The sequence below is a fragment of the Poecilia reticulata genome, chromosome 9, assembly GCF_904066995.2.
Source record: "Poecilia reticulata chromosome 9, P_reticulata-male-v2, whole genome shotgun sequence".
Classification (NCBI taxonomy): domain Eukaryota; kingdom Metazoa; phylum Chordata; class Actinopteri; order Cyprinodontiformes; family Poeciliidae; genus Poecilia; species Poecilia reticulata.
This window is the reverse complement of record NC_088838.1, coordinates 15,912,555-15,928,738: the sequence shown is the minus strand read 5'-3', so window position 1 is coordinate 15,928,738 and position 16,184 is coordinate 15,912,555. Positions and strand designations below refer to the sequence as shown.

The window sequence follows — 16,184 nt, the reverse complement described above, 5'->3', positions numbered from 1 at the left end:
AAAATTGACCAAAAGGGCACTTTGGAGCAAGGAGCAAAAAGGGCAGGTGCCCAAGCACCCCCAGGCCTCCCCTCTGCACGTGCCTGAAGCGCAGGGTCAAAAATATCTATCAAAAATAATTTTTGCATGCCAGGACGCCAGTTTGTTAGGGCGATATCTTTCAACACATAGTTTAAGATCATACCATAAGGGTGAGGTATTTGACGAGCTACACCGATTGAAGATGAAATGGATTAAAGTTTCTACGCTCGGCGTTCACTTAGCTGTGTCTGCTTTGCGATTGAAGAAGAGAGGCAGAGGGAGGGGAGAGAAAAAGCAGCAGAGCAGCAGCGGGCAACAAGCCACCAGCCCTGAAACCCAGAAATAACAGCGTACTTAGCGGGAATGATCAAGAAAGCATAACTTTTGCACAACAGAATTCATTTTTCAAGTCTTAAACGACATATGATTCAAAGAATTAGGCGACAAGGATTGGCCGTTTTCGGTTTTTATTTTAAGGCACCGAACTAAGAACGAAAGAAAGCAACAACACTGGAAAAAAGACGGGGATTACACACAACAGTGACAATAAAACACTCCTCGAGAAGTGGTCTGCCTGGTCTAAGGGTGAGGTCCGAATTAAAAACAGAAAACAAATCGGAAAACAGGTATTTTTCTGAGCATATTGTGCGTGGTTTATTTCCAAGTACCGTTTCTGTGTGAACTTTAAACTCAGGAAACAATGAAGACCTAGTCAGCAAGAACTCATCAAGTGTCTCGACGCTGCTAGCGTTAGCGAGCGAAGGGGCTGTAAAGCTAAGGGAGCTAAGTTAGCTGTTGGCTAACGTTAGCTTGCTAGCTAAACGTGTTTTTTCAGAAACTTTTCGTGTTGTTTCCACGAAGCCCAAACACTGAAGGATTATTCTGACGACAGAGGGGAAGGGCAGGTTCCCTTCTGGACTTTTCCCCCTCTGCGTACTTTTCTAACATGATGGCTACAGAGGTCAGCAGTGAGGATGCGGGTTCGGTCACGACAGGGACAGGGGTGGCAAGCGGAGGAGGAGGCCCGGAGACGGCCCCTTTTCCCTACTATCCTAAGCCGAACAGAGTGCGAGTCACCGATCTGGGACAAGAACAGACCCAAACCACCCGCCAACATTCAAACACTTCTCCGGACTCGCTTCCCGACACAAGTATCTATCCGGTGCCTGGTGGGGATATAACGGGATCAGTGCTCTCCGCAGCTGGGAGTGGTGGACAGGCAGTTTTCCAAGGAACCAACTCAGGGACAAGGGGCGGCATGTGCAACTCTCCCACCTCGGAGAGTCCAACCAGTCGGAGTTCACCCACATCTACAGGCCCAGATGGCTCTTCGAGCTTCCCACCTCTGCCACCTGCGCCCCCCATGGATGAAAGCGACCTGCCGGATTGGGGGGATGAGGAAGATTTGGTGTTTCCTCTCTCTGCACCTCCCACGAACCAGTAAGTATGACACCAGTTCAAAACGACGCGCTGTTCTTTGACACCGAGCAATTGTAATTTCACCAACAGCAAGCAAAAAGTTTTTTTTCTTTTATTTGGTGCCGACTTCCTATCTAATGTTACATACTTGTCTAAGTCTACTAATAATTCAGTTGCAACTGTTTTAAAAGTCTCTAAACGTTGCTTCGGCTAATGTGGAAGTTGATATTCAGGATCCGGTAGTATCTGGGATCCTCGATTCACAGTTTCCTGGAGTGCTGCGTATCATTTGCATGTTTGGAATGTTTTTATCCCTCTGGTTGAAAATTACATTTCAGAAGAGGTTCTGGCAGCCGGAACTTAATTTTAATAGTGCAGCTGAAAGTCTATGTCTATAAATATATCCTGACTTCCTGGTGAAGTGCTTCTTTGAATGATACAGGTAGCTAAGTTTTACACTTAATTTCATTTTTGTTCTAAATACTGATGGGTATGACTTAATGGAGAGTGTCTATGAAATGTCCCATGGCAAACCACTCTTTTTCCAAGATGGTTGAGTATGAAAAGACCTCAGAGATAAAAAAAAAAAACACAATGATGAGCATGTTTATGGCGTGAGCTACATAGTCTATCACTGTTTCATACGTTTGACATCAAGGGTTTTGTTAAATATACCTTGTTTTTGGTCTCTCTAGTTCACAGTGGAACTGTAATGTTCTCAGACATCAGACAGACCTGAGTGAAAGTTTGGAGTTCCTATTCATACTTTTTCAGATTCATGTGCTTTGAAACACTAACATTTTGCATGCATGCAGGTTTAAAACAATGCTGCATTTGTTCAGGACACTTGCCAACACGGACATTTTCTACACGCGACCGAACACTCCTTGTTTTTAAACCTCCAATTCAAATGAGGCTAACGCATTATATTACTATATTACTGTCAAAATGATCAGCCATGTGTTTTATGAAGGGTCGACGTCGTTTGAATTTGAACGGTTCAGATTCCTTGTTTCGATTCCGATTCCTAACGATTCTATTTACAGACGGTGTTAAAAAAACAAAATCTGCATGGTTTAATTAGGCTAAATAACCAGGTGTTTCAGGATAAAATAGTCTAAACATCTGAATTAATGTTAACTGTATGAGCTTTTTACCTCATAACTTTACCATGAGTTTTTTTGACAGAACCATTTCAGGCTAGTTCATTCACAAGTACAACATGTACGTGAATGCAAATGTTATGAATCTTTTCACAGGGGACACACTGTGCAAGAAAACTTTATTTTTGAAAAGCTGATAAACACATTTACACCAGTGGCTGCATTAAATGAATAATCTCCACTTTTGGCGGGTTTCTTAAATGGTGAAGGAAAAATCTGATGGCCATCCGTCATTTTGACAGATCACACACACACCACCTCTTGTAGGGCTGTAGTGATACAATAATTTCATGATACGATACACGATATTCTGCTCATGATACGATACATATTGCAATATTCAGCAAATGATACACTTCAATACACTTTTGTGATTTTCTGAAAGATTTTAGAGGGACGGAGTGATTTTGGTGACATTTTGTGACTGTTAGAGTTGGATTGAATTAATTTAAATGAAAACTGATTAAAAGCACCAACTACACAATACCTGGCTCTGGTTGGACATGGACACAGACGTGAAGTCGACAGCTGGACAAAATGGATCAAAGAAGTGGTGAGAAAACATGTTTCTTTTAATTGAAACAGTACAAACTGTAGCTTACATGCATTTGTAAAGTAAATAAAGTGCATCAAGTACCTTGCTCTGAATAGTTTGATACCTTTTTAACCTTGACATTTAACATCTGAAGGAATCACTCTAAGCCTGATGACCTAATCACTCTCCCGGCAAAGCAAACAGTGAGTGAGCAAGGTGACAGTTGGATGTTACGATACTTGCGGATGAATATCGATTTTTTTTCTAGGAAAGAAAATATCGATATATATATATTGCAAAATTGATATTATTACACAGCCCTAACCTATTGGTGCAGATTCGTAAACATTTTCAACTTTATGCACAGAGTACATCACGGCGGCAACTAAACCAATCAATACAAGGAGAATTAACAAAGCATCATTCCTGATCTGGTCTCGACGCGTCTTGCTGTCTGGAAACGGTGTTTTAAAGAGTTATGGGAGGCGTTGGAGTGTGTCTGCTGCAGGCTTCTCCTTCCGCTGAGTGTTTTCGGGATCACGTACCATTTAGAGTCTCGCCGACTTCTGATCGCTTCAGTTGCAGAAATGTTTCCTGATTTCAAAACTTCTTCAGGGCAGCGAATAAGTATTCATCTTCTTGACGTGTGATGTTTGGCTCGCTGGATATAAAACAAACGGAATTAAAATCGGATACAATTGAATATGTCGTATCATTTAAAAAAATTATGGCTAAAAATTGATTATTATAAGATTTATTTATTTATTTTTTTTACCCAGCCAGTCAAAATGATGGACATCAAAACAGTCTGATTTACTTGTATCAGTATCTGATGCTGTTGATTTCCCACTGGTGAGAGAAACCCGGAGCAGAAAATCAAACAAACAAAAAACATCAGTCCACATCAGCTTGAGCTATGAAATCATAAACTGATTAGAGTTGGGCAGTCCGATGACTGATCTGTAGGATGGTGTCAAACTGTGATTTTTGTGGAAGTGGACGGAACAAATAAATCTTTTCTGCAGAGGTACGTCTACTACTCCGCTAAATAATATCTAGGCTACAGTTTTTTGTTTGCAACCAGTTCTCGCTTGAACAATTCTCCGAGTCCAGCTCCGTACATGGTGACACCTACAGCATGATGTCAGCAGAGGAGAAATGTAAATTATGACTAAACGGTTTAAAAGCTACGGTCATCAGGTTGTAATTTACAAAGCGTCCAGGGACAACAACTGGCCTTTGTTATTGTACTGTAACATACCTGCCTGCCACACCTTCACATCCTGAGCCTCTGTGTGTGTTTGCTTAAAGCCAAGTGTTTTTGTTTAGGCCTGCAGCTATCCAATATTTCAGTAACTCAGTGCTCTACTGTGTAATCCATTAATGAATTGATTGGATTTACATGTGCTATACCGGCAGTTTTCAGGAAGGTCCCTACATTTAAAGCTGCCCATTCCTTTTGTTCTGTCATGTTTTTATGGACATGCGTCAGTCCACCACAAAGGATCAACTCAGTCATTCATTAAATATTCATTAGAAATCCTTTTTAGAAGATTTTATTTTAGTAATATAAGGTAATTATACAGTTATTCACCTCGATCTTTCAAATTTTTTTTCCAGGAATTGGTCAGGAGCTTTTTAGCAGCTGGTTACGGGTTTGCTTGTTTTCTCTTCTTATTGTCAGAAGCTTCTGAAGTCTGCATTAGGTGTGTAACGGAGGTGAAGAAAAACCTGAAACACCGCATTTGGCACAACAGTATGTCCTTTTATAAGTGTCAGCATTGTTAAAAAGAGACAGCAATTTCCTCTCCGAGCCTGTTTCAAATCAGTGCATAAAGACACTGGCTCAAAGCCAGTATTTTATGTTGTAGGCATTGTTAAATACATCAGGGTGTTTGTATGAAGTTGTTTTGCTGTGGAAAGCTATGGCAGCTTTTAATGTGGAGTAAATTCACTTTTCTTTTCCTTGATCTAAAACCCAACCCTTTGGCCAGTTCTACCCTTTCCTCTTCTGTCGGTCACATATAAAGTAAACATAAGCAATATTTTTTAATTTTTTAAACCGTTTTCTGATCAGATGCTTATTGTTTTATCTCCATTCTCAACGTTTTCATTGAGAAAACGTTGAAGCAGTAGATTTTTTAAAATTCAAATCTGTAACTCTTTCACAAATCCTGTTGGTGAAAGTACAACGTGTCAAAAAAACTTGTATTTTGTCATTTTTAGTGCACCCTCCAATGCTCAGCTACTGGTCGGTACCATAACATTAACAGCTCTAATTGTAGCGCCAGCTGCCACCAAAACAGGTGACTGCTTTGTGAGAGCTATAATTAGCAAGCAGAAGAGAAATGTAAATAATTATTTGACACTGACAGTATAATAGTTTGTCAAAGCTATGGTTACAACAACCCTCCTCCATTTCAATACCATGAAGGTAACTCGCTTATCAACCCTACATTTACTGTACATTTGGAATGTGTTAACTTACAGCTGAGTACTTGCCTGGCATGTTTTGTCTTTGGCATTTGAAAAAAAATAATAGCTGGGAGACGAATAGCAAAATAGGAACTTGTGACGTCTCTGCTGAATGGTCACCCTCGTTGCACTGCTTTGTTTTAAAAATAGCCATCTGGAGACTTCACGTTTTCTATATCTGGCATATTATGACCTGTAAATGTATATCTCCTTGGCGCTATGTCCCAGAGTCATATTTTTATCCGATATAAGTAAAGGTTAAATCGACAGTCAATCTCTAGATTATAGTGTGCATTGTGATTCCTTTTTAGTTGGATTTTACTTGCATGACATACTGTGCCCACTCACCCAGAACACTTTATTTTTAGATCTCTAGTAAAACACAGGGACATTTCTCTAAGATAGTGCCATCCTGGAGAGTATGAAAAACTTATTACTGTAAAGCTTTTTTTATACACCAGATAGACACTAATCAGGGTTTTGCAGGTGTTAGAAATTTTCTTTGAGGTCTGACCTGACAATTTGGATTTTTACCAATTCCAGATCTTTAACTAGTAACTGTGTAGCAACTATCCTGCAAGTTATTTGATAGCTGTAGTGCTTCTGAATTGAGCAGACAATGAAGACTGACTGTCCTGATCAATAAGTTAAATGTATAAAGTAAATATGCTCTGGTACCCCAGTCAGATTGAAATTGGACTCTATGGACATATTTTAAGCTAAAAAATAATTATTTATGTTCTGATTAAAAAAATTCTTTACTCCACTAAATTAGGAGTGAGCAATTATCAGTGAAATTAGCATATTATGTGTTTTAAGTTGCTCAAAATGTTAAAAGTTCACAAATAATTTTGAAGTATTTTTTTTTAAACTAGTTTGTTTTATCAAACATGATTCATGCAAAAAGAGTCAAGCTTAAGTCTGATTGGTCTTAACAAAATTTTTTCTCCTCCCCGATGAGAATCTCCCATATTTTTTGGACTACAATTTTAAAAATGCGGTATAAAAAGGGGGTGGGAACATTAGTTGCACCCGACTGTAAGTCGCAGGAAACTATGAAAAAAGTACAACTTATAGTAAGGAAAATATGATAATTGGGAAACAGTTTTAAATAATAATAAAAAAAACTTTAGCATTTACTACTTTTTATTTGTGGTAGCAGTGGTACTAATTGTATGATGATCAGTTATACTTGGGAATATTGAGCAGTGATCTAAATAAAAGGTTTGATTTAAGAAAGAAACAAGATTTTGGATCTTGTCAGTTAATCTATTTACGTTTCACCCATATCGCTCTCATGCTTCTTCCGTTCCATCAGCACCTTGTCCTGTCAAGCCTGCATCATGGCCTCCGTCATGGCTGAAGTATTTAAAACTGTTGTAAACATGTAGCCAAGATTTGCTGGATGAATGACACCAACTTTGTCTCTGCAAGACGTCTGAGCATACTTAAAATTACCTTTATTGCACTACAGTAACAGCAGAAAAAATCTAAATAGATTGACTAAAAAGCTGAAGTGTGAACATTTTGACAAATTTCTCAGCTAACCCGACCAGTCCAATAAATCATGCTGGCTCAGAAAGCACAGTCTCATTATTCTGCCAAGATATGAGCAGGTCAGAAGAGAAAAGATAAGCTCCTAACCTGCGTGGTTAATAAAGAAAGCACAGTCTGTAAACCACTGAAGATCTCTGAAATCTCTCTTTGTAAATTCTACACAAATGGCCACTGTGACTTTCATTCACAAGTCTACACAGATTTACGTACTCTTGAATAGAGTGTGCAACCTGAGCCCAACACCGTGAGTTCCTGTCACCTTTACTAACACGCAGGCCTGTGCCTCAGATTAAACTAACAACTCTTTGGGAAATGAGTGGTTGATTTTGAGTTTCCACGAAGATTAGAGGAGATTTTAAGCCATGAAGGGGTTCCCTGATTAGATGGTGGGATTGTAAAACCAGCAGCTGTGTTAAGGAGTTTACCTGATTTGCTGGTTGAATGAGGAATATTGCTGCAACCGTATTAAATTAATATCAACACTGTCTTGTTTACCTTTGTGTGGCTAGTAGACACAGTCTGTAAAGCCGGCACATTGTTACTATTCAGATCATATCCTCTTAAAAAGGTGTTTTCCTTCTCGGAAAAGTGTAACAAAAGGACTATATTAGTGAGCCTTTTTCAGTCATTACACAAGTATTTGGCTGGTGAGCTCAGCAAATAGTTTATAAAATTACTTATACAGACCTTCGGAAGCTCTTTAAGCTGTTTATGTGTTGATGGAGACATTTCCCACAATCTCAAAGCTAATGCAGAAAATTGAGTTTCTTAGATGGGGACGCTGACACTTCCAAGTAATGTAAGTGCGTATATAAATCTATGCTTTTATTAGGGCTGTCAAAATTAATACATTAATCCTGTGAAAACTCATGTTGCTTTTAACGTTGTTGATTTTCGTAATGCGTGATCAACACACAGGCTCCTGAACTTTTTGGATGACGTATGCGCTGCAGTTTGAACAATATTTTCTTCTTTTTCAGCATTTAACTTAATGTAAAGAAGTTCTCCAGTTCTGCTCTGATGCCTTATGGTTTTAATAAGCTCTCAGTGAATCTTCCTCAGGAAAACAAAACTTGCCACGACTTTACGAGTCATTTTCCTCTGTAGAGTCGGACCTTTTTGTTGTTTGGAGGCGTTTGCGTCAAACGTGAAAACGGCACAAGAATAAGTCTTATTCTAACAGCAGAGACCATTGTTATATTTTATGCATTGTATTTTTTTGTTTCTGTGTTTTAATCCCACTTAAAATCTGTTTCCTTTAATTTTCCTCCATGTTTGTAAAACGTAGGCATCATGTGCAGGGAGTATATGCATAGTAGTACTTGTGACAATTTTTTTTTTTTTTTGAGAATGTGGTGCCTTAAAATTCACTCTTTGCACGTTTCTGTTGTGATGTAGGTTCCACATTTTATTCATATTGGTCTTAAAGAAGGTTTTAAAACTCCTTTATTGGTAAACCTGCAGAAACCTTGTTAGAGCTGGTTTGTCAGGCCTGCTGGCTAAAAAAACCACTCCAAGTTTTCCAACTGTAAAATCGGTTTTGCACCGGCAAGGCAAAGTCTGTGGTCTGAATGCATTGCTATTTTGTTATACAATATCATATCCTCATCTGACATTCACACTACCACCATGCTTTTTTTCTACGTCATCCCGTTGTTAAGACTTAATGGTAATGGTAGAATATTGCTGGAAAATTCAGATGTTAAGTGACTACAGTACTTACTTTGTACTACTGCGTGGGAACCACCTCTATTGGGTTGTTGCAGCCTTTGCTAATGTTCTGCTATGAGATTGCACAATTGCCTTGTTATTCATACTGTTCACACAAATACTGAAGCTTGATATTACACGATGAAATAATTCGTTTTTTTAGAAGAAAAGAAAAGCAAATGTTGGACAAAAATTGATTTGCAAAACAACTTCAGAAAAAAGTAAAGCACCGAGTCAGTAGAGCACAATGAAGAAAATTTGCCGACTCACTTCATGAGGGAAGCTGTTTCTTTCTGCACCGAACTTGAAAGTGTAGAAGTGTTGAGGCCAAAATAATTCTTATCGCTTCATTGAACCAGTAAGGTTTTCTCATCTAAAAAAAAACAAAAAAAAAAAAACATGCATGAATACAGGGTAACAAGTTTGGAAAACATTTACATCTTACTAAAAATGGCATATTGAAAAATGTGTTGTCTCCATTTGAATAATAAATGTACATGAAGTATTTTACAAACAACCTATTTGCTGTTTTAATAAAGCTATTCATTCCTACTAATAAACCATCTGCATCATTTTCAAATTCTGGCAGATTAGTTGTAAATGTTTGCATGACAAGTAGGGCTGAAATGATTAATCGTGACCGTGAAACAGTCGCCCACTGCCAAGTTTTTCCATCTGATTTTCAGAATAACCAATAGAATAATCAATAACTAAAACGATCGTTAGCTGCAGCCCTAATAACTGCTCGACTAGAAACGTAAGCTTACTTTTCCAGCAGTTGTGCTTTTAGAAGTTAAAAGGTCGGAAGGAAAACTGTGTGATTGTCACAGTGAAGCTTATTATCTCTGATTTAATGGTGTCATTTCAGGCAAACTGACTAGCAGCAGGAAACCTAACATGTTGGGTTTCCACCGTCCATCCTCGTCTGTCTCGCTAGTTGGCTAGCACTGACGCAGATCACTGCTTCGGACACATAGATGGCTCTTGCACTCATCAGTCGGACGTCTGGCACTTGTCCTGTCATCGTCTTGGCTTGCACAAAGTAAACAGCTATGATGGTTCATCATGGGTGCTTTACTGAATCCTGGTGATCATGTGGCTTAAGATTTCCTCGTCCGACAGTAGACTCATTACAGAATAAAAGACCAGTAGGTCAATGTAATTCTGATGATTTAAGGACAAAAACAATCTGAAAAGTGTAACGGTACTATTGCCGAAAAAAATCGTAAATTCTCTCCTGCATCAGTCATCTCCTGCTTGGTTTTATCTGTTCTGTAAACACGAATGGACAAGATAAACAGAAGCTTACAGTTTAGAGGATTTTAGGCTGGCTGGAGAGTTCATAAACCTAAACAGTGTTTGCATCAAAAAGACTTTCATTCATTTGCCAAGGAGTAAGACTAAAACCACTTTGAAACACTTCAGATGGACAAACTTGTGAGTTTGTGTGTCAATGTTAATGTAGCCGAAGCTCGTGTGTCGGTGTGTTCAAATTTTCATAGGCTGCACCTAAATGGGTATTTTTACATCTGTCTGTTAACATATGCCACTCCCTATCCTTGCCTCCCTGTGGTAGAGAAACCAATAGGCAGCATGCTCAGGATGTGTGCTTTTGAGAGAGAAAGAGGAGCGAGTCGGAGGAAGAGAAATCATTGCAGGATTAAGTGGAGCAAAGACCAGAAGGCTACAGCACCACTGTCTTTCCTTAAACCAACCTTTAAAATGATGAGATCAAGATGTATCGTTACTAAACTAGTTGATCAGACTGATTAATCAAGTAAATCCACGTGAGCCAGTTTTGGTCTTTGTTGTCTTCCCGTTTGATTATTCTCCACGGATGTTGCTCGTAGTACCTGGCTTCGAGAGATGACTGTGTCAGGGCTCCAACTGGGGGAAGCCCCAATGCCTTTATTGGATTTAGAAATGTTTTTGGTCGTCTTTCCACACTGGAGCTTGCACTTTTTACCAGGCCAGCAGCGCTATTGGTGGAGTGGATGCACCTTGTGAGAGTACGGGACACAGGAGGGAGATGCAGCAGAGGGTGAACTCGGCGTAAGTGAGGCTTCCACTCAGCCTTAAACTTTCTTTTTTAATCCCGAACATTCATTTATGGGATCAAGTAGAGACGGGCACTCAAAATGTTCTCAGGATGTTTTGAGGTAATTATTGTAGTGATGATAAAAACATATTTAAACAGTTTGTTGGCTCTGAATCCCTCCCAGCAGAGCTTCAGCACCACACTGCTCCAAAAATAAAACTTTAAGAAGTGTGAGTCAATAATACATATGGATTCAGGATTGCATCTGTTCAATTAAACTCAATAGTTGTGCTTTTTATTTTATTTTAAAAAATAAGACATTTTGAACACTTCATAGAACCACCAAGAGGATAGATTGTTCCAAACTGAAAAAGAAGAAATCCAAATCATGCGGTTAGAAGTTATTTTAGTAGATAAACGTTTTAACCACCTTTTTTTTTCTGTATCGTATTGATAAACCTTACGGTTGCTTCTCCTTAGGGTTTTAAAATATGTTGTAAATATTCATCCCGGTATCAGTGACAGCATTATTAACAGGACAAAGAATTGCGTGTATTGCAATAAATCTGATTATATAAATGTCATTGTGCTCACTATCTGGGGTTGGTGAGTGCAATAAACCCAAAGTAGAACAGCATTAACTCTGTAAGCATTTATTCCAAGTAACACCATCATCGCGGTGTGGATTGACGTCACATATCGTATATTTTTCTCATCTCATGCATTTGTTACAATATCTTGTTTATGAATCAATTTTTAATTGCTTTGTGCACAAAGTTTAAATGTTAATGTGACTGACTTCAGTAGGACATGATCTTTTCCTGATTTAAAACCTTTAATGTGGCGAAGTAAACCACAAGCATATCCAACCCCAAATGTTGTGTCAAATACGTACTTTTTAGCCTGTTAATGTAAACAAAAACATTTTTTATTTAACTTATTAGTGCTCCAAATGCTGGACATTTGCAACAATGCAGCTAGTCAAATTGATTAGCTGCAGATGTTTGACTGGAGACGATTAATATATCTTCAGACGACTGAATTTGTGACTTATTCATTTGCTGGTTCCACATGCTTCTGATTACATGACTAATGACCGAGCTCTGCTTTATTGAACAGATGTTTTTACCTTTAAAATTTTTTATTTAGTTGTTTTTCTGTTTGCTACAGATTGTTCCTTTAAAAAAAATTAATTAAGGCTTGTTGTAGGACCTTGGAAGTCCTGTGAAACAACCAATGAACCTTTTGGTGTTGGATCCCTGTTGATGGCTTTTCAAGATTGGCAGGTGAAAGGTCACGCTAATTTTTCCATGCTACATATCTGGCCGTAAAAAACTGGTTATATCTGTAACTGTGATGCAGAAGTTGGCTCTATTGTTGTGATTTCTAGTTGAGCCTTGACTGCAGCTAGAGATTTTGTTTTGTAGATAGTCAAATATCAAGGGAAGTTACGTGCCATTATTTGTTGGTGTCGTACAAAAAAACTCCCATCAAAATACATTGACTATATATAAAAATATCAGTTGTACATACAGAGAATGATGATATACAATAAAGTTGGGTTTAATTCATTTTTTGTTGTTTGATTTTGATAAGGGCAGACAGCATGTCTGTTGACATGTCAAAGTACAGATGCGCCCACAGCAACAGTGGAGGACGACATGATAGTTTAATGAGTCAGGCAGACGGACCGACAGAGGCAGAGACGACGTCTACCTCAAGCGAATCACAGCAATCTTTCTGTTCTGTTGCTCTAATTTCCCCTGAAGACAAGAGTCCAGCCCCAGATTCCTACTCTGTGATAACAATAAAACGGCACGCAAAGTGGATATGCTCAAGCGGCACTTAAAATAATGTTTTAAACTAACTTTAGTATGGAAGCGTCTCAATTTTTTTTTATCAAGGACTAATTCATTAATTTATGATCCTAGTTCCTCCGCAAAAAAGCATTAAAGATGCATTCCATTTACTTTCTGGACATTTCTCTTTTAAACAAAATGCATTGCGGGGGTTGAGAGGGAAATGTGAAATCAGCTGCATTTGCACACGCAGGGTAGGCGAGCGTCAAAACTTGCAGAGCTCAGAAAAAGCTGCCGTCTCTGTTTCCCCAACTGTTCCTCTATTACAAATGTGTTTAATATTATGCAGACTTGAATGCTTCAGTTCAGCTGTGCAGCACTTTGGTGAGAGTTTAAATATAGATTTAAGAGCTGTTAAAAAAAAAACAACAAAAAAACAACACAGCACTTTAGCAATGTTTTCATGTTGTTTTTGATTTACCAATTGCAGATTAGTTATTGAGTGATTAGTCTGTAAACCTCTAAAGATCTAAATCCATTTGGATTGAAGCATATTTTTCCCCTAAAACATGCATTAAATGATGGCACACATGTGATCTTGCCTGGTGGTATTCCAGATGTTGCACAGTCACATCTTTGTGAATTACCTAGACGGAGAAGCTGCTTACACACTGTCGAGCTGGTCTGTGTGTGTGTAATTACCCACATGCAGGTACCAGGACTGGAATGACACGAGAACTCGAACGCAGCCTCAGTTGCGAAGTTAATAAACGGTGCAGAGCCTCTGGCTGGGCTCCCTCTCCCATGTGGTGACGCAGCCACTGTTGGCCCCTTCCTAAACACACTGCTGTTTAGGAAGCAGCGTGTTTAGGCAAGAGATTGGCACACTCTCTTTTGTTTTAATTACTAACTTGTTTTGCTAAACAAGTGAACTGAATTTGTTGCTCAGCGATTTGCATTAATCATATTCATGTCTGTCCTAATCAGTTGGTCATAATCTGTATGATCTCCTTTGAGAGCTTCCTCTTTTACAAATGCACTTTGGAAACAAAGCCCATTAGTTATGGCTGCTCACCGTCTTCAGCTGTGACACTTAAGGAATTTTACTTGCACCGTTCCATTACTCAGCAGTAGAGCGCAACAATAAATCGACCAGATTTATCTCAGTGATTGGCTGATACTTAACTGTGAAGCTCATCTTATCCTCTGATCTTATCTACCTCGGCAAAGGTCTAAAAATCAAAAATTGCCAAAAAAAGTATTAGTCATATACGCTGTCATAGTAGTAGACCGTAGCAATTTCTGCAGTTACACCTGCCATTTTGACAAAATAATTTGTTTTCTAACTTCTATTATTGTGTAACATTTTAGTACAATAAGGTGCTCTCAGCTCCTCCACAAATTTCTAAATGGTTGTAAATATTAGGGATGCATTGTACATTAGCATTAACCATATCAGCTGATGATTTGTTTTTAGCATTTTTTCCATCTCGTCATTTGTGTGTGTTGGGAAGGGGCGCTCGCTGGTCAGGAGGTATTTGTAAAATCACATATTATGATTTTATTCTTTACACAGATAACATATTCAATTGTCTTCCTGTTGTGTGCTAAATGGCAAGAAACGGAATCAAACACTACATCTATGACTAAGAACCTTGTGTAGTTAATGATATAGTTGCATTAAAGCAGAATTTTTCATTCTGGCATTAAAAAGACTGAAAATAAAAAAAAATAATAATTCTGCTAGCTTTTTAAATGGAAGTTTATTCCCATCTTTTGTTGACCATCGGGGAATTGCTTTCTGAAAAGCTGGCTCGGCTTTTCTCGGCGGAGCCAAGATATTTCTGCTCTCCTTGCTACACATGTGCTGACATGACGGCCCATTCCTGAAACGGATGGTAGAACCCACATACTGTAATCTTCATGGTTGAGGTTTACAGTCCGTTTAGTTTACGAATTAACTTTCCAGGTCATGAAGATCTTTGTGGTGTTCTGTGAAATTGTATCAGGAAGTTTATTACAAGCCCATCATGACTGTGCTGTTCAGTGTCTGAACGTGTGTTGATGGGTGTCTCTTATTACCGCCGTCTAGGATCATCACTGGTTGAGACGGTTGCCAGTGACGCAGCAAATCTTCCGTCGCTTTCACTGTGCATGAACGCTTGTTCGGCTTGGAGCGTCATACTTGGTTCTGCTTCTTTGCATGTTTGCTTCCATTTCCTTGCAGGCATTAAATAAGTAGAAAGTTGCTTCCCCCAATGCCATGGATTGCAAATTTATCATTACAGCAATACTGTTGTCAGCAATATGTATTTCATGGAGAAAAACAACATTTAACTGTTGGCTAATTAATTTTGTGCCACACTTTCAGGCTCCATCTGCCTGTGACATCATATGTTGGCTAAATGCAACGTTTTCAATAAAATCTTGCCTTTTGAGAGTTTTTTTCTTCCATCCAATAGCTGGAAAAGGCTATTTATATATATTATGGAGTCTGTTTTCCGAAGCAGAAAAAAACGCTAACACCTTTGTTTATACCTTCCTGCTGCGTCTCTCAATTATTAAATCATGTAAAGTACTCTTATTCTACAAGTCTGCAAGAAAATTTTACACACTTTTTTTTTTAAGTCACTGTGGCCCTTCAAAGGCAAAGCAGGGATAGGAAATAAAATGTTCAGCAGAATGCCTGCACTGATACCATAATATCAATTATGAAGAGAAGTAAACTGATGAGGCTTTCAGTGATATTTGTAGTCAAAAGATTGATGATATATATATATATATATTTTTTTTTTTCTTCTTGGCGCATACCAGAAATGTTTATGTCCGCATTACCTGTTCCTAAAATGATGCAAGTAGTCACCTTTAACCCACATTAGAGGAGTTGCACTGAAGTGTGCCAGCCTTGGAAAGTGTTATCAGAAGTGTCGAGGCTTCTGAATGGAGCAGGTTCAAAACGGATCAGCCGATAGCCGGTGCTGTCAGTGTGGGGTAATAGGAAGTCATAGAGGTGTCTTTTTGACGTGTGCTTGATGTTGGGGTTTCAGGGAGCACAGACAGACAGAGCGGGACCACTGCACCATTCTACACACATCAGTTTTCAACATTCACAAATACTGGACACTGATGTGTTTGCAGTGGGCAAAGTCACTGGGAAAGTCAACACCAAAGTTGCCGTCCAACAAAGCAAAATAAACTAAAAAAAATACACAAACTTTTCACAAGCAGAAAGGGAGTTCAACAAATCACAATCTTTCCTTTAATAAGTCTTTGAAACATAAACCTGGTAAATGGTTTTTGTTAACGATTTCACAGTAACATATAAAGTTTAAACAACTAACTTAAGTACGTGTAACAATGTTATTTTACTTAAAGAGGAAATTCTAGTTTCGAGACAACAATACTAGCAACTGCTTCATCTTTTAGTGACCAATACTGGTAGGCAGTAAAAATTTGAGGCAGTTCAG

The 16,184-nt window shown here is 38.6% G+C and overlaps 1 protein-coding gene across 2 annotated transcripts in view; it reads left to right on the top strand.

The window, feature by feature from the left end:
* Positions 1-279: 279 nt before the first annotated feature.
* Positions 280-16,184, top strand: part of rasa1a (RAS p21 protein activator (GTPase activating protein) 1a) — a 29,472-nt gene continuing 13,567 nt past the window's right edge. The window contains exon 1 of one of the 2 annotated variants that reach the window (XM_008418889.3): positions 280-1,461. In XM_008418889.3, coding sequence (XP_008417111.1) covers positions 968-1,461 — 494 coding nt within the window. In that variant the 5' untranslated portion in view covers positions 280-967. Of the gene's footprint in view, positions 1,462-10,541; positions 10,933-16,184 lie in introns of those variants that run through there. The other variant, XM_008418890.3, reaches the window with a different exon arrangement.